The 19,462-nt window shown below is 41.1% G+C and overlaps 1 protein-coding gene across 2 annotated transcripts in view; it reads right to left on the bottom strand.

Annotated features, from left to right (window-relative positions):
* The window catches only part of gabra3 (gamma-aminobutyric acid type A receptor subunit alpha3), a 175,453-nt gene that overhangs the window by 59,668 nt on the left and 96,323 nt on the right, over positions 1 to 19,462 (bottom strand). For both annotated transcript variants that reach the window (XM_034099567.1, XM_034099568.1), the window contains exon 3: positions 7,657 to 7,778. In XM_034099567.1, coding sequence (XP_033955458.1) covers positions 7,657 to 7,778 — 122 coding nt within the window. The remainder of the gene's footprint in view (positions 1 to 7,656; positions 7,779 to 19,462) is intronic.

Genomic DNA, 19,462 nt, shown 5'->3' with positions numbered 1-19,462 from the left:
TGGACGGCTTAATACCTGATTCTCTCATTCTTTGTATCATCTTGTCAAAACCATGTCACAGATCGCAGGTTTTAGAGCGTAATGCCGGACCAAGAACATTCAAAATCTCCTTAAAATGTACAAGCATTGCCAGACAGCATTGGTAATAATAATCCCAAGTATTCCAACAAGGAACTTCAGCTTCAATCTCGGGGTAAAACGGTGCTTTGAGCAGCTACACAGATGCTTTTGAAAGCAAATTAGTAAAACTATCATTTGTCTGGCTCAAGCTAGCTTTGTCCAATACAGCATACAATGTGCTCTTGGCAGGCCCAAGTGTGCATCTTTGGAGAGAAAACATCCCTTTTGACCCAAAAATAATTTTAGTTAGCCTGCCCCAAAAACATTTAACAATCCCTACGGGCCTACTGGCTCGGGAGTAATATGCAGCAGTCAGCGTTAAATATGAGCCTGTGTGTGTGCTCTTTAATTCACTTTATGGGCACACTTTGCTGCTATTACACAATTGTATGCACACATTATAATCTCTTTAGTCTATTGTAGTATGAATCCGGCATGACTGCTACCAGGCTTGTCTGCTCTGTATATTCCTATAGGGCCAGTGCTGTTCTTTAATCATAATTACATGTCTCGTTGCGTTACATAACGACTGCTTTTGTTCCGTCACGATGACTTATTAACCATTCTTGATACTGTAACGATGACCCAATTGATCATTATACTGTAAATTAGTCAGAACTTTTTAATATGATAATAATGAGCTGTGGAATAATTGTTTCCCAATACTTCACAATTGATTTGAATATTGCATGTAGGAGGGCACAAAATGAAAGTCGTGACAGATCAAAATGTGCCCTCTTCAGTGGGCGCTGATTCAGCTTCTCAGGGCCAAATGTGTGAAGCAGCCTTTTGGGCCATTTGTGAGACAAATGGCTGCTCCCTGTGGTGCAACAACTACAGAGTGATGAGGCCTTTCTCCAAAAGTGAATGGATCCTCGACTCTAACTGTGTCCCAGATCTAACTGACCACCCACAGGTGAAGTCTCCAATCCTCTGGCAAAGGGCCCCCTTGAGAGACAAGATCCACATCCACATTAATCATTGCTGTGACACAAATAGCTCACAGATGTGTGATTATCACAACACCCAGTCAGCAGTTTGCATGGCGGGGGAGGCAAAATGAGATGCCCCTGTTTCTGTTTACAACAATGCACCAGAGCATGGGGCAGAGCTAATAGATGCTGCTGAAAATGAATTTAAATGGGACTTTTTGCTCCAGCTTTCTATCCAGTGTGTTGGTCTGAGATTGGTTCCACATGACTGTTTCTCCCTGGGAATGTGGTTGGTGGAGCAGGTGTGTAACCAACAGGAGGATGATTGGTAGCCTTGTCCATGGATGTATAGAAGCTGTTGGTTTTGACTGAGTGTTTCTGCCATTCTTAGGAGGCAATCAACTTGTGTCTTTAAGCAGGTAGATGGACCGTGGATGTATAAAGGGAGCTAAATACAGCGTTGAAGGTGGGCCTGGTTGATTCCATTGAAAGTTGCTTAGTGGTGCTAAGCAACTCGACCTGACTCTTGAGTATAAAAAGTAACCGAATTATCCGGGCCCATAAAGCTTGCGCACTTGCGTTTTCGTTAAGCCCCGCCTCTGATCGGCTCTGTCACATCAACGACATGTCTGTCTCGGTTAAGTCGAATAAATGAAGAGAGAAATAAACTCTGGCTTTTTGAGCATTTTACAACTTTTTGGTCCTTTTTTTTTTTTTTTTTCTGAAAACTTCGAGTAGCGGCTCCTGGACATTAACTTATAACTGGGACAGTTATGCTTCGTAAATAGATGGAGGGTTTCAGCCATATTTCAATATTTTTACGACGACCTCAGTCTTACAGTAGCATGGCCTAGCAACAGCTAAAGCCTGGTACAGCATGCTATTTAGCTTAAGCTAGTTAGCAGCAAAATGCCTCCGTTCTCTACAGATGACTTCCACAAACTTCTACAGAAGATCGCCGTGTTGGAAATGAAAATTCAACGGTTGGAAGTTAACGTGGAAGTGAATGGACTAGGTTGGAATGACACCACTTTACCAGTGTTGCAAAAGAATGGACAAAGGAATGCTAACTCAAAGCTAGATAGCAGCTACAAGGATTCCAAGGAACAGGAGGGCGGTGTACCGGGTAATACATTTACAGGTAATAAATCTACAAGTGGTAGCCCTCCCTCGAACTCTCTGGGTGCAAGGCCGAAGAGTAAATCATTTCCATGGGATTTGGGAGGACGAACAACAGGCAGAGCCCAGTGCTCTGAAATCTGTGATGCGACCGGCTGGCCTGCATTGTTATCACCCAGGAAGAGCGCCTCTTCAACCCCTGTTCATACTCGGAAACAGTAGTGGACAGCTGCTAAAGGGAGAACTACAAACAATCCTCCTAAACCACAGAGTGTGCCAATCCAGAACAGATACGCTCCGCTGACCCAGAACCGGAGATCTCTTTCTGATGACCTGGATAACCTGTCCTCTTCACACAGCAGGGTAAGGACCAATAGCTACTCCAAAAGTAAAAGGCTAGAGGGAAAGCTAACCACTGGGCCTGAAACTCTGATTGTGGGTGACTCTGCTGTAACAGATGTAAAAGGTCTGTGTAATAAGAACAACACCAAAGTACTCTGTTTTCCCAAGGATGTGGTCTCTGACTTGGCTGAGAAGATCCTGCATATTGGGGCTGAACATCTGACTGTGAAGAATGTGGTACTACACATTGGAACAAATGATGTTGTGAAACAACAGTCAGACGTGCTGAAAGAAGACTTTAAATGTTTGTTGGCAACGGCCAGCTCTCTAAATGCAGAGGTGTTCATCAGTGGCCCTCTACCGCCAGTCAGAAGAGGAGTGGAGAGATTCAGCAGATTGTTTGCACTGAACACCTGTCTTTCAACTGTCTGTACTGACCATTCTGTCCATTTTATTGACAACTTTAACTTTTTCTGGGACCGCAGACATCTTTTTAAGGCAAATGGAGTTTGCCTGAACAAATCAGGAGTGAAATTGTTTATCTCTAACATATTCAACTGCATGCGTCATCAATCTGTTCCCTCTGCCAAGGACAAGCAACAAGAGAAATCAAAACAAGAGAAAGACACAACACATCGCGCAGAAAACCTTGAAAATCTATCACTGCACCCACCTGAGGAATCTCTTGATTATGGAATGGAGGAGTCTCCACCGCCCTTCACCCCCCCCTATCACCTCTGAGGACACTCTTCCTTCACCCCACAGCTCTCTCTACTCTCCGTTCACCCTTTCACCCTCGCCCACCCTCCTGGAGATCGTTGAACACATGAAGGAGATACAGAGGGTTGGCACCGATTCCTTCCTGGAATTCAATGACCAAACTAAGGCGATGCGCAGGGTTGGCAGCATGTCCTTTACCCCCGCTCCTCAACAACGGCCATCAAAATCACAGAAGCAGAGACGCGCACCACCTCCCCCGTCTTCGTCACCGTGCCTACGTCAACCACCTCCTCCCCCTGGACGCGCACCAACACCCCCGTCACCATGCCTACCACAATCATCCGGACCAAAACGTCCTCCCCCCCTTCAAGACTGCTGTCTCCGAAGCCTGATAAGAATGTGTGTGTAAAAAACTCAAACACTGACTGATATATGCTGGGTCCAGGCTCAAGGGCGTATGGCACTCTCAACTCTTTCCAGGACATGCCGGGGCCCTGCCTGCCAGTAGCTTTGCCGATATCTGTGTTGATAGGTAATAGATTAAGAGCGGTGAATCAGCTTAGACACAGGAAGTGCTCAAACGTTTGTGTGAGTTTATCTAATTTAGCAGTGATTCCATGTCAGCCACAGGTTGCCACAAAAAACCTGACTGATAGTGTGTTTAACAAACTTAAACTAGCTTTATTAAATGTCAGGTCTTTGGCAGGTAAAACATTTTTAATCAATGATTTTATCACTGAGCACAATCTTGATTTTATATTTTTAACGGAAACTTGGATTGAACAAAATAACAGTGCAGCTGTTCTTATTGAATCAACCCCTCCCAACTTTAGTTTTATGAGTCAGGAAAGAATGCATAAGAAAGGAGGTGGAGTTGCTATTTTGTTCAATGATTCAATTTAATGCAGGAAGACATCTTATGGGAACTTTGCTTCTTTTGTGGCCCTTCAGCTGCTATGCTCCTCTCGAGCTCTGTTCCTAAATATCTATAGACCACCCAAATACTGTGCAAGCTTTTTTGATGACTTTACTGAACTGCTGTCTATAGTGTGTATTGACTTTGACCGTCTAGTCATTGTTGGTGATTTTAACATCCATGTTGACAACCTCCAGGACAGAGGGGCTAAAGAACTGTTTTGTGTTCTTGATAGCTATGGACTGACTCAGCATGTGACGGAGCCCACGCACAATAAGGGGCACACTCTGGACTTAAATATCTCAAAGGGTCTGAATATCTCTAAGGTTGTGGTGACTGATGTTGCACTCTCTGACCATTCCTGTTTTCTTTGAGAGCTCTATTTATGTTCACAAAAATGTTCAAAAAGAGGTAACCACAAAGCGATATTTAACTGAAAATACTATAGAAATGTTTACTCAGAATTTTTCTTCCACACTTGCCCCTGCTAACACCTCAGTAAATGAGCTAGTAGATCATTTTAATTCAACAATTAAAAATGTTATAGATGCCATTGCTCCAACTGAGGTAAAGGAAGCATAATCTAGACGCTTCAGTAATGAACAATTACAGGCCCATATCAAACCTCCCATTTCTAGGTAAAATCATTGAAAAAGTAGTTTTTCAACAGCTGAGTAATTTCTTGCATTTAAATAGTTGTTTCGATGTGTTCCAGTCAGGCTTTCGTCCAAACCACAGCACTGAGACTGCTCTTGTAAAGGTCTTCAATGACATCCACTTAAACACAGACAGTGGCAGAACTTCAGTGTTAGTATTATTAGATCTCAGTGCTGCGTTTGACACTGTTGACCACAACATATTACTCGACCGACTAGAAAACTGGGTGGGACTTTCGGAAACAGTTCTAAATTGGTTTGAATCCTACTTAAAGGACAGAAACAACTTTGTTTCTATAGGTAAATACACATCTGAGTTGACAAATATGACATGGGAGGCTCCATCTTGGGGCCTCTTCTCTTTAACATCTACATGCTACCACTGGCTCAGATAATGAAAAACAACAAAATAAGTCACCATTGCTATGCGGATGACACACACATTTACATAACCATTTCACCAGGAGACTATGCTCCAATTCAAACACTGAGTAAGTGCATTGAACAAATCAATGACTGGATGTGTCGGAACTTTCTCCAATTAAACAAAGATACAACTGAGGTAATGGTTTTTGGAGCCAAGGCAGAATGTATACAAGTTAGCGCTGAGCTTCAGTCTGCAATGTTCAAACCAACAGATAAAGCCAGAAATCTAGGTGTCGTCATGGACTCTGACCTGAGTTCCAACAGTCACATTAAAACAGTTACTAAATCAGCCTACTATCACCTAAAGAATATATCTAGGATTAAAAGACAGGATTTGGAAAAACTTGTCCATGCCTTTATCTTCAGTAGACTCGACTACTGCAATGGTGTCTTCACAGGTCTCACTAAAAAATCTATTAGAAAGTTGCAGCTGATTCAGAACGCCGCTGCTCGAGTCCTCACTAACACTAAGAAAGTGGATCACATCACTCCTGTTCTGAAGTCTTTACACTGGCTTCCTGTGTGTCAAAGAATAGATTTCAAAATACTGCTGCTGGTTTATAAAGCTTTGAATGGTTTAGGCACAAAATACATTTCTGACCTCCTGCTAAATTATGAACCATCCAGATCTCTCAGGTCTTCAGGGACTGGTCAGCTTTCTGTCCCCAGAGTCAGAACTAAACATGGAGAAGCAGCGTTCAGTTATTATGCTCCAAACATCTGGAACAAACTCCCAGAAACATGGAGGTCCGCTGCAACTCTGACTACTTTTAAATCCAGGCTGAAGACTTTTCTTTTTGTCGCTGCTTTTAATTGAAACTGAGCCGTTGTGTTCATCAGTAAAGTGGAACTTGTGTGAACTATTCATATCTTAAACTGCACTGTAACTTTTTATTCATGTAATTTTTATTCATGTACTTTTTATTCATGTATTTTTTCTTTTAATGTTTCTTTTATTATCTTTTTTTTTAAAATGCCTTTGTCTGAATGTCTTTCATTTTTGTAAAGCACCTTGAATTGCCTTGTGTTGAAAGGTGCTATATAAATAAACTTGCCTTGCCTTGCCTAATGATTTAAATTAGAAAAATAATCAATATATAATTGATTACATACTGATTTACAGACATCTGTTTCCCAATGTAAGTCAATGAGAAAAAGTATTTATTTGTCTCTTAATGTGACCTTGCTCATCGTATTTCCATCTTTAATCTACATCACCCTTTGCTGTTGTAACGATGTAAATTTCCCTACTTTGAAACAAAGGAAGGATTTCTGATTTGAATAGATCCATTTGCAACTGAAATGCGATCATGCTGTCCTGCTACTCCAGGGTTAGGCTCGTGTTATATCAGCTAGAGTTAGACTATAACCGTCAATTTTTTTTTTAAAGTATTGCTTCCATTATACAGACCCCACAGTTTGTTGGTATGCGCAATAATAACAATAAACCTTATTTATACAGAACTTTACAGAGACAACAGCATCCGAAGAGCTTCACAGTTAATAATAAAAGGAATAAAAACACACAGCATGAAAACACACAAACAAACCAATACCATAAAACACCTGCTTATTTAAGTTTTTGCTGACCTCAGTGTGTAACATAAATTAAAGTAAATATGTCTAATCATAATTGAATCTCAAATATTTCAACCAAGCTGAATTATTTCAGTCCTCTCGTACCAGTGTTAGTGGCTCAGTGAGAATTTCCTGGAAATAAAAAGACACATAATGCAAGCCTCTCTCTTCTTGTGGTTGCTCCTGTGTTTCCACTTGCAAGTCTCTGGGGTCTGGATGGAAGCATGCTATGTTTCAGGCCTGTACATTCAGCCACTGCTCTACAAAGGGAAACATTCATGATTGAACGCCCTGAATGGCCAAGGCTTCAGCAGCTCCTGGCCCTTGGAGAAGTGAACCTCGGCACAGAGGCAGAGTCTGACATTAACGTCTTGTGCCTGGTTCCTCTCTGCGGTTGCTGTCATGGAGTCCAGGTCATCCAGCCTGGTGGCTCCGCAGCCTGATAGCCTCGCTCGTGGCTCCAGCATTAAGCAGTAGAGCAGAAATGACCATTCCAGCTGGCTGGCTGAAAAATGGCAAAGCCTGCTTGAGCATGTGGACTAAGTACTATGCAGTTTGTTATCCTGGGGGTGCAATGGATGAAATGGCATCAATTAGAGGGATTTCCACTGACATGTGCTTATTTGCCATTCGGGCATGATTAAACAAAGACTCCCAACAAAGGCCAAACATGTTCTGCACAAAGTGAACTGATAGGTCTGTTTGCAGCAGCGTTTATCAAAGTGTATATGACTTGTAGTGAGAAATGCACAATTTCATGTGTCCTCCCCAATCATCCATTTTCTTTTTTCCAAGAGATAAAACAGTGACGCAGTGTGTGATTTATCCATCCTGTAGTGTTGCTCACCTCCCAGCCCTGGACGTAGCCTGTTGTCGTATCCATCCAACAGCCGATCTAGGATCCGGGTGAAAATGGTGATATTGTCTCTACTATCATCAGGCAACGGCTCTCTGTGCCCAACCACTGCCCTGCGGGAAACAAAGGAGACAGAAGGGTGGAGTGAAAAGATGGAAATCATATAAAGTGTAATAAAAACTTTAATATAAAAACGGATATATTGTGCCACTGGAGCACCGGGGAAATTGCAAACATTCAGTGTCTCTGCTGTTTATTTGTATCAGCCTTTAAAAAATGGATCTACATTCTAACAGTAAACACACAGGTCTAAATGTCAAACAAAAAGATATATCAACGATTTATTTATTAAAACACAACATACGGTATACCAACTGTCAGTATAATAAAGATGAGAATGAAATGTATTTTTCTTTGGAAATATGAACACATTTTGATACAATATACATTCAACATTATCCAAAACTGTAAACATGAGCTATTCCATTTTAGAACTTCTAATGTAGTCTTATTTCACCTTCCTTTTTTTGTATATATATATATATATATCAAGTATTTCAATCTCATGCAAGTGATGCACCTCAGGTTTGAATTATTATTTGGAAAACAACAACTATTGTGTTTGTTCTTTTCATTTCTTCTTTACACAGTGGAACTCGCGTATTTACAAAAATAACAGTACATTTATGATAATAATAATAATAATAATATATTTAATTTATATAGCGCTTCTCATCTGCCAAGACAAATCTCGAAGTGCTTCACAACAAGGGATACTGATACGCTTTGAGATAATAAAAGACAAATAATTGTAATAATAATAAGAAATCAAAAAATAAAATATAAAATAGAGTACAAAAATAAAAGTCGGAGATAGCGATAAAAAAATTGATAATGAATTCTTCCCCAAGAAGGAGCATTTTGTTAGAAGATTCATCATATGCTATCAGCCACTAGTTATTAATTTACATGGCCCACAATCCCCAGCAGTACAATAATGTGGTGAGATGAAAAGGCCACTATACTGTAGGTGGAACACTGATGAGTTAATGAGTAGCTTCTTTAATTAAACTGAAATCCCCAGAGGAGCTGACCTATAATATCCAAGTAATCCCCATCAACAAGCAGTCCGTGTCCTGATGCACTATCAGACACAGAACTGGGCTGCTCGGCAAAGAGGAAGCTTTAAGGAATTATGTGCTTGAAGAGTAACCCGAATTCTCCCTGATTGTTGCTCTTAAGTAGGCCTGCACTCGCAACAGCAAATCTGTCTTTACTAGGCCTCTTCAAATGGCTTTCTGTGGCTTAATCTCTCCTATAATACCAACTAGACATAACAGTGCTTCTGAGCTACAACCACAACCTTAGGTCACTACTTAAAATGTATGCTATTGTACTTATCATCACTTTGGGGTTCAAAATGACACTTATGCATACTCTGAAAAGCAAACATCAATTTCAGCCATTTTGGCAAATGGCTTCAGTGTAGCTAAGTGGCTATTACACAGGCCTATGTGGGCAATACCAAAATATATATTTCCCTTACATTGTAATGCAGCCCATGTAGTACACTTCAACACATCAAGACATGAAGATGTATGAAGTCTAAAAACAGATACAGTAGGTACGTTTTTATTGATCCAGTGGCATATGCAGCGGTCTTTATTGGACGTGAATATTGACCCCTGCATAATGTCACTGCGCCAGGAGCTTTCTGTGGAGGAGAATATAGAGGGTTAAGATAAATTGCCTTTCATCTCTGCCACTGAGCCACAGCACAGGCGGCCCCCAAGGGTTTTATCTTCTACCCTTACACAAACCACTTCATAGCTAAGCCCCATTCTATGCACCACACAACCATAATTGGTCTCAAAACAAACAACAACCAAGACCAGTAGCGTGAGCAGGTAGTCTAAACAGCCACTTGGTGCCTTCATCACAACTTCCAGCTCGACACATCAAAAACACAAGGACTCATTATAAATGTCATGCTCGGCCCCCTCCCCAAAACCCCTTTACATGTCTCAGGAGAACCCATAACCATCACTGACTTATTCAAATTGATGGCATAGATATCGACAACAGCCTCGCATGTAACATCATTACACACCCAACACTATAAAAGCCCAACAAACACTGTTTTACCTATTTAATACAAAAACGTAAAGTAAAGAAAGACTCTTCTTTCAGTTTTACCATCATCGAGAGTACCTCATCCATAACAGTTACAGCACAGTCTGCCGCGCATACTCAATAAATCATTCAATATAATTACCCCTACCATCAGTTGAATCCCTTTTATTACAAACTCGCTGTCAAAAAACACCAAGCATGAATTTTTTCCCCACTGCAATAAGAACTATTACAACTTCTCTCATTCTGTGACCAATGAACTGCACCTAAAACGTGTGTATTAATCTTGAAATACTGTGTGAATTTCCTCTATGTAAACAATGTGCATTATGACTAATTGAAAAGCTGCTACCCATGCCAACTGCATCAAGGAAATAACAACGGCGGTTCGACCCCCTTTTGCCTTCAGAACTGCCCCTAATTCTTTGTGCCATAGAATCAAAAAGATGCTGGAAACGTTCCTCAGAGATGTTGGTCCATATTGACATGACAGCATCACACAGTTGCTGCAGATTTGTCGGCTGCACGTCCATGATGCCAATCGCTTGATCCCAAGCATCCCAAAGGCGCTCTATAAAGGATTGAGATCTGGGGCCTCATGTATAACGTCATGCGTAGGATTCACGTGGGAAGGTTGCTTACGTAGTAGAAATCCAAAAAATAGGCACAGAAATGTTCCGACATTTTCCGATTCACAAAACATTGCGTACAGCACTTCCTACGCCGGTTTGCCTTTATAAATCACAATCGACTCGAAATGCGGTGCAGCTTTTTCGGGCTTCACGTAACGCCCATATTTGCCTATAAATAGTCAAAGAAACGCCCATTCATTCATTTTGACTGACTGCATGAAGAAGATCGCAGGAAATGACGACAGAACAGTTAAAAAAGACATCTCACACCGTGTCAGATTTTGGTTATTTTGGGGAGGTCGAGATAAATCATATTGTTTGGTGGATGCCGTTTGAACCAGAGTAGCAGCATGGAGGTCGGATCGTCAACAAAATAAATAAATAAGTGGTCCGAAAAAGGTTAATGACATAATAAATACACATAGCCGTGTTGAACTTTGTACCGGGGACAGGAGACACCCACTTGATGAGAAACTGTAAGAAATGATCGGGGAATCCCTCCGGAGTGGAGTCATGACGACTGGATCTGAATTATATTTTTGTATTTGATGGTTTGTGTCCCAGCTGTCGATCAGCTGTCGATCAGCTGTCAGCCTGTGCATCTCAACCCCCCCGCAGCAAACTCTATATCCACCAGTTAAAGGAAATATAACTAATGTGTTGTGTTATATTAAGGTGACCAGATTTTCAAAATTAAAACCGGGGACATTTTGAGTTTTGCTGTCAATATATCATCAACATATCCAATTTTCTTCAGTGTTAAAGAAAAAAGGGGGACAATTCTGGTTCAATGTAATTCGAACATTATAACTGTTGGATTCAAACAGCAGGACGATAGCTCATATATGAGACTTCAAAGGTCTTTTATTGTGAAACTGTACATCAGATTGTCCTGATTTTCTCTGATTGACTAGATGGGGTCTCCTGCTATCACCCTGGATTGAAATAAGTCTTTGATTGACTTTGAATGACTCTTTGATTATGGACAGTTTCCATTAAATAATAATCAAAATACAGATGGACAATAGATCTAATTTGAGATTTTAAACAGCATACATTTTAAATTGTGCTTCAGAAAGTAATGTTATTTTAGGAGTGTTGTGAGATGGTGTCAACATCAATTGAAATTAGTTACCCAGTGGAAATGTCAGATATGTCTTCATAACTGTATACTTACATGTTACATTCACTCAGTTATAATGTGGTAGCTATACGTAGCATGTTTTAAATTATTATTGATCACATTATATAGTACATATTTCTTAATTTAAGCTCCAGTTTATATGAATATGTTTGGTGAGTTTTTTAGGTATATTTGTTATTGACCGAGTAAACGCTTTTATTTTGAAGGAAGTTTTTACAGGCCTCTACCGTAATGCATAGGATATTCGCGCACCGTGCGGGCTGGCTTGACTGTTTTCCGAAGTGGGGGCTGGCTTGACCACAGTCTGCAGTGTTTACCCAGTGTTTCCTGACATTAAACGTTTATTTCACGTTGCTATGTGATGTTAACGTATATTAAAACACAGGGACATTTCCCGGGACAGTTTCAACCGGGGACAGGGCAATACAAACGGGGACTGTCCCCGGAAAACGGGGACGTCTGGTCACCCTATGTTGTGGTGTCACGTGTGAGGACATAATTCACTGTGTGTTTGGTGTGTGTTGCAACCCGGACCCGTTAGCGAGGGCACTGGGTTGGTGGTTCATTTATGCTAGCTTCACATGCAGCAACAGCTAACGTATTACCTGTCTGATGTTTCATGATAATAAAGTGTGGAGTTCCTGAACACCCGGCCTCCGACTCCCATTCATCGGCTCTACACTGTACAATTGACCACATATGGTGTTCTTAGTTTCCATACCTCCTGTGTTTTACGAGCGACTTATCAAGTCTTGGCAAACGGCATAACACACGATTAAACGTGAGACGTAATTCTGTCCTCCTGCTTACCGCATAATTTATGAGAAAACATTTCATAACATTAACACAACATATTTGAGGTGGTTTTAAATAACATATCCGTATTTATTTATTTCTCCAAGTTATGTTTTTGTGTGCACTGAGGAGTCTCAAACAGGCGTTTGTTTAATCATTTTAAGATTGGCTTTAATCAATTTGTGAAAATGAATTCTACATATATGATAAATGAGAGCTAACATTTTATTTATGGTATTATTTCCACGTATTTCTCTCCATTCTTCCTTCTGCCAACGGTGTCGCAGTTTCTCGTCTCTCCCGTTTTTGTGCTTAGTGCGTACGCATGGGTTAGAGTTTGCGTGGAGGACCGCACATTTTCCCATCAAGTTAGTATTTTATAAATCAAGCGTATATCCCTTTGTAAATGAGGCCCCCGGTTGACTGTGGAGGCTATTTGAGTACAATAACTCATTGTCATGTTTAATATACCAGTTCAAGATGATTTGAGCTTTGTGACATGGTGCATTTTTCTTCTGGAAGTAGCCATCAGAAGATTGGTACACTGTGATCATAACGGCCCGTCCACACAGCGGCGTGCCTTGAAAGCTTCCCCATTCACTTTGAATGGGGTGACGTCACTTTTCGGCTAACTGCATTGCGGGAAGCGACGCGGAGCTTTGCTGGCGTGGCTCGCTGCAAAAGTTGAGCAATGTTCAACTTTTGAAGCCTTGGCAGAAGCGTCAGCCAATCGAATCATATGCCAGTACAAGCTCTAGCCAATCAAACCGCTGCTTGTGTGTCAGGGGCAGGAGATTCATGTGATTGGTGGTTGGTCGAGTTTCAGACACGCCCGCCGGCAAGCTTCAACGCACGCCGCTGTGTGGATGGGCCGTAAGGGGATGGACATGGTCAGCAACAATACTCAGGTTGGTTGTGGCGTGTAAACAATGCTCAATTGGTACTAAGGGGCCCAAAGTATGCCAAGAAAATATCCCACACAACATTACACCACCACCCCCAGCCTGAACCGTTGATACAAGGCAGGATGGATCCATGCTTTCATGTTGTTTACGCCTAATTCTGACCCTCCCGTCCGAATGTCGCTGCAGAAATCAAGACTCATCAGACCAGGCAACATTTTTCCAGTCTTCTATTGTCCAATTTGGATGAGCCCATGCAAATTGTAGCCTCAGTTTCCTATTCTTAACTGACAGGAGTGGCACCCTGTGTGGTCTTCTGCTGCTGTAGCCCATCTGGCCCAAGGTTCCACGTGTTGTACGTTCAGAGATTTGCATACCTTGGTTGTTACTGTGGTTATTTGAGTTACTGTTGCCTTTCTATCATCTTGAGCCAGTCTGGCCATTCTCCTCTGACCTCTGGCATCAACAAGGCCTTTTGCCCAGAGAACGGCGGCTCACTGGAAATTTCCATTTTTGGACCATTCTCTGTAAACCCTAGAGATGGTTGTGCGTGAAAATCCCAACAGATCAGCAGTTTCTGACAACTGGACAACCTGTCCAAACCACGTCCAAAGTCCCTCAAATCAACTTTGTTCTCCATTCTGATGCTCTGTTTGAACTTCATCAGGTCATCTTGACCATGTCTACACGCCTAAAAGCATTGAGTTGCTGCCATGAGATTGGCTGATTAGATATTTGCGGTGTACCTAATTAAGTGGCAATTGAGTGTAATTAACACGCAATTTAAAACTTTTCATTTTAAAAGTCCCCTCTATGGATTCACAATCCCTTCACTATATTGGGGATTCACAGTGAAAGTCATGCATGTAATCCAAATCATATCTTATTGATAACAGTCTCACCGTTCACTTTCCAAGTCAAGGAGCTGTATTACATTCGTGTTGTACATTTGAGAAAATCATATTACATATAGTCTTTTGCGGCTGCTTTAGATTAACATGTAGGAAGGACAGTCTTACTGTTATTGTAAAGCAGCAGCAGGATACATGAGAAAGATGCAACAGGCTGCACCCTTTTAATTTCTCAGCAAACAAAAACCTTACCATGTCCAGCTGTTGTGTAAAAACCTCCATCTTAAACATTGCTTGGTTGCATTGTAAACAGATACCAGCCGCTCTTCTGTTGTATTTGTATTACAAAGTAGCTGCAAGGAGTGTAATATCAGACCCCACTTGGTGTTAACACCAAGTTCAGCTAGTGCTGCTGTCTTAGGGATTATAACTTTAAGAAGGAAGTACTAACGATTTGTCAGATGATGTCAGATATTTGAGGCTCAATATCTCCACACTGAGACTTTTTACAGCAAGCTCACGATTTTCACCTCATCGAGTCAGGCACAGTTTGATGTATTCTGGGTGTCAAATGGTACCGTAGAGTATTATTAAGTTCTGCCGGAAATATGTCAGAATAGACTGTGTACTCATAATTTGTGAGGGATATACATTTGTATTGGCTTTTTCTTAACAAATAAAAAAGTGACAGATATGTATGTTTGACACAGAATACACAAAAAGCTCCAGAAATGGCTAGGACGAGTTAAACTGCACTAAAGTCTCACTTTGCATGAATCATATCAAACAAGAAGCCTTTGTGGCCCCTCAGACGGCACAAGAGGAAACTCAAAAATTAATGAGAAATATTTAGTCCCTTGAAACCCATTCTCACAATGTCTGCTGCACACTAAAATATCCACTTCTGAAAAACAAAGTACTTGTGTGTGTGTGCTTCAGTAATGCACACAGACACAGTACTTTGTTTTTCAGAAGTGGATACTGAAGCACACACACTCTCTGACACACATAATCATGTGCCTATGTCTTCCAGTATCGGCCAGCTGTTTAAATTCCCTGATGAGGGCAAACAATGGGACATTCAATCTGAATTTGACATCATTTTTGTTAAAACACTTCCTTAGTCCTCTTCATTATCCACAAATGTCTTAATACTGCTGCCTGATAAGAGAAGAAAGGGCAGAACACAGCCATTATATTCCTGAACTATTTACAGAAAAATAGACTGAAAAGAACAAACTCTGCATCATTGTTAAATGTTTGTCTGAGGGAAAAGTTGCATAAGGAGCAACGTAAATGTAGTGTAGATGTACACATTGGAGATCTAAAGACAGAATGATTTTGTATATCAAATCTCAATTCAATGCGATGCTGAATTCTACTTATCCCACATTCAGATTGGTCATGGGTAAATAATGTTAATTATTAATAACTACCATGCGGTCTGATATAAATTGGTTGTATTTGCTCATGAGATAACAAATGCTGTGTGAGGCAAGTCTGAACACCTGTGTTTCCAAAAGGCCCCAAGACGCATCTGAGTAAATCTGTCATGTAGTTTAATTGTTCATTATGGTTCTCTTTGCTCCACAACTGCACCCAAGTGACTTCTGATTGGCTGATTGGCACAGGTCACGAGTTGCTACAGGCAGGAAACCAACTTGTGTAGACGTTTTTCACACATTTGTATCTTTGTGTAGACGGTGTTGCAGGAGTTTGACATTTAAAGGTACCAAAATGACAAGTCATGCTCCACAATTTATGACAAGAAAATCACCGCCTCATCCACCAACACTTCAGAGTAAATGGAGCAGTGAAAAGTGCACAATGTTGCCCGGAGGCAGGTTTGACTGCAGGAAACGACACATGTTTTAATGTTATTTTAAAACGTTCAATTTTATATACTTAGAAGCCTGACATGAAAAACTTTGAGTCATGAATACGTGACTTGTTTCATTTTTGGATTATAATGAACACATTCACATTTATGGTAGCAGTGTAAAGCGGTAATACACCTAAAAGCCAGTATATTCAGATGTGATTGTCAGATGATCACTACACAGGGGAAATTAGGATAAGATATGTATGGAAAGTTTAAATAAATGTTTACTGTGTGTGCAATATAATTTCACTGGAAGTTTATTCAATCAGAATTGAAGTGTTTCTCAGTAAATATAGTTTCTTAATTGGCCGTGTTCTCTAGAAGTCGTTCCCGCATCAGATTTGCAATGTTCTGCTGATATCAATGGCACTCTATCTATATCTATATCTGATGGAAATATGCAATGCTTATTAGTGCACACAAGTTTACATGGTTTGAAAAATCGTAGCATGTACCAACATAGTCTCTAAATAAATGTCCACCCTTTCATGTCGCTAGAGTCTGCTTTTGCCGTAATGGTATTCATTAATGTTGAAGATGTTGCGAATCATAGAGTGGCCGGTTTGTGGCAGTCCTGTTTTGTAAAGTTGCTGACTGACTGGGGTTGGTGACTGACAACGTCAAAAAACATCAGAATACGTTAAACTTGCCGGCTGCAATTTGCCTATCGTCAATTTATGAAGACATTCGCCCTGACTATGGCAGATGTTTACCTGTTGTGTAGGATCAATTTTGCGCTAGCTCAATGTTAGGTGGATTATTTGCAGTTGACAACATTTACCATCTACAAAATGGTAAATGGGGCGACGGTGGCTGCGAGGGAGTGCGGTCGTCTTTCAACCAGAAGGTTGTGGGTTCGATCCCAGCCCATGCAGTCAACATGTCGATGTATCCTTGGGCAAGATACTTAACCCTGAGTTGCTCCCAATGGCATGGCCAACGGTGTGTGAATGTGTATGCGTGTTAGTTCTTAGAGTAACATACACTGCTCTGTATGAATGGGTGTGAGTGGGTGAATGACATGTAGTATGTAAAGCGCTTTGAGGGGTCTTAAAGACTGGATCAAGCGCTATATAAGTACAGTCCATTTACCATTTACAAATTCTGAGAAGATTGTCTGCAAACAAGAAAAGACACGGGGACAACATAGCTCTTTGTCCATAAATATTATTTTCATTGAGTATGTAGTTGTGTAGCAGGCTATAAAGGCTTTTCAAGCAGTTCCTTTTCAAACATGGTATCTTTTCTTTTGAACATTTGAACGAGTGCTACTTCTGGCCATCAGCATATCATTATAATACGCAGTGTACTGTATCTTCATAGCATTTCCCGACTTTGTAGGAAGACAGGCACTTACAGTACAGTATGTGTGTGGGCTGAGCAGAGTGAATAGCATGGATCTGATCTAAGGTCAGTGCACTGAACCAGTCTGACAGGTGTGGCAGGCCCGGCCAGGGGAGATGTTCTGTAGAGGTGGTCTCTCAGGTCATGAGGGTAACTGCTGCCAGCCAGGAGGTGTTGAGGAGGTGTTGAGTGAGTGGGGAGCAAAGTGAGCAGTAAGCAGAGCTGTTAGGGTGGGGGTGAAGGTGCTTCAATAGCTGACAGTGATGGCAGCTAGATTAGTGAGGAGGTGTAATGTCCCAAGTGTTCCATTCAGGGACTGATTTGACTTCTCTGGCCAGTTATTTATCCTACAGCTTCTGATGGCAAATATTTTCAGCAGACTGAAACTAAATCCTCTATACACACGACTTGGCACACATTTCATTATCGGCGAAAGAAAAGAGCACTGAGGGGACATCAAGAGAGGCCAGCAGAGAAGTCGACCAATTAAAACCGGAGTCATAAACCGTGGTTGGCGAACGCACTGTTCCTCTGTCACGTAGGCAGCATGGTCCAACCACCTTCAAGGTCCTCTGAAATGGTATTACCTCCTTAATGTGATGCATTCCCATTTAAAGGAGGATGTTGGGGCGGTGAATGGGACATTGAGAAAGCAATCTTCAGTGGTAGCTAATGGTTTTAGGCAGTTTTAGTTGATAGGATAGCAATTGGTTTATTGGTTGGATTTTCGCCAGGAGGTGGAAGGGTACCATAAGCTTTGACCTACATGGCCAAACAAGACAAGGCTTTGTTGAAAATAACTTAAGCTCTGTGTGAAGAAACAAGAGATGCACCGGTCAATCGGCAACCAGTCTCGAATATCGGATTTCTTGATCTTCCGCTAACTTCGTGACTTTCTCAACAGATTTACAAACCTGTCAGACCCACTTAGCATCTTTATTTCTAAATAGTGACTAGCAAAAACTTTAGCCACCTAGTCATACCATCAGGAAAAAAACAGATATTTAAATATGTTATATTGGAATTCATTAGCAGCAAGCATAAATATCACAACACACTCACTGACAGTTGGTTTGGAGATTCTGGTGATTTCGATTATTGGTAATATAACAGCTTACTTTTTCACTCCTTATCTGTACAAAGCTTAATTTTGACATATTGAAGTGCAATTCTTAATAAATGTAGGACTTCTTAAGTTTATTTTTGAAAGATGAATATTGTTGAACTCTGAGGGATAAACTAACTCTGATTCACTCGCAGTCCAGCAAACATTTGTCTACTTAATGCATCTTGAATTCAAAGTGGGCACCCCCTGAAATGCCTTGGCATCCTCCCCCATAACCACATAATCTCTCTGAATGTGCGTCACCCCCTCTGGAGCGATGTGTGAGCCGTGGATCACTGATAAGAATCCTGATATCCATCCACCACTAAAGTGTCCAGACGGCGCACTCGCTGAACTGTCTTCCTACTGCGCGCCGGGGGCAACCGAAATTGAAAGAAAGGGATTAATGAGGCTGCTATGAGCTTTGTGAAGAAGATATATTGGAAGCTGATACATTTTTTCTTGACTGTGGTTTTAAGGGGCACTGGTTTATTTATTATATGTGTCGCAACACATATTTAATTTAGTCTTCCTGTCATGTAATTCTCACAATGAGGGAAAAGGCACAGGGGAGGGGGTTTCTAATTAGCACATTCTTGATTAATAAATAGTAAATTCAGAGCTTAAATTCATGCAGGAGCTAACCTTTACAACACAACTAATCTTCCTCACCAGGTCCTCCCACTCATTATCTCTCCTAGTCTACCAACAATATATTGATAATGTTATGCAGCGGCACATTATGCAGCATATTGTCTCTTACCAATGGATGCCTTGTAACATTCAAAGCCTTCACAATATGACTGATTTTTCTTTGTTTGCTTCTCACTTTAGCCTTCCACGTGCCTGTTTTGTGCAGATAATATGCACCAGGGAGAAACTGAGGGGGGATGTGATAGCTGCTAAAAGTAGCTTTGGCTTACTCTAGGGACAACTGTCACATCTATATTTGTTCATCTAGGACAAACTTGCTCATGTTACTACTTTCATCCACTTTGGTTCCAGGATT

This window comes from Pseudochaenichthys georgianus, chromosome 14, assembly GCF_902827115.2.
Source record: "Pseudochaenichthys georgianus chromosome 14, fPseGeo1.2, whole genome shotgun sequence".
NCBI classification, from domain to species: Eukaryota; Metazoa; Chordata; class Actinopteri; order Perciformes; family Channichthyidae; genus Pseudochaenichthys; species Pseudochaenichthys georgianus.
This window is presented reverse-complemented; position numbering and strand designations above follow the sequence as displayed.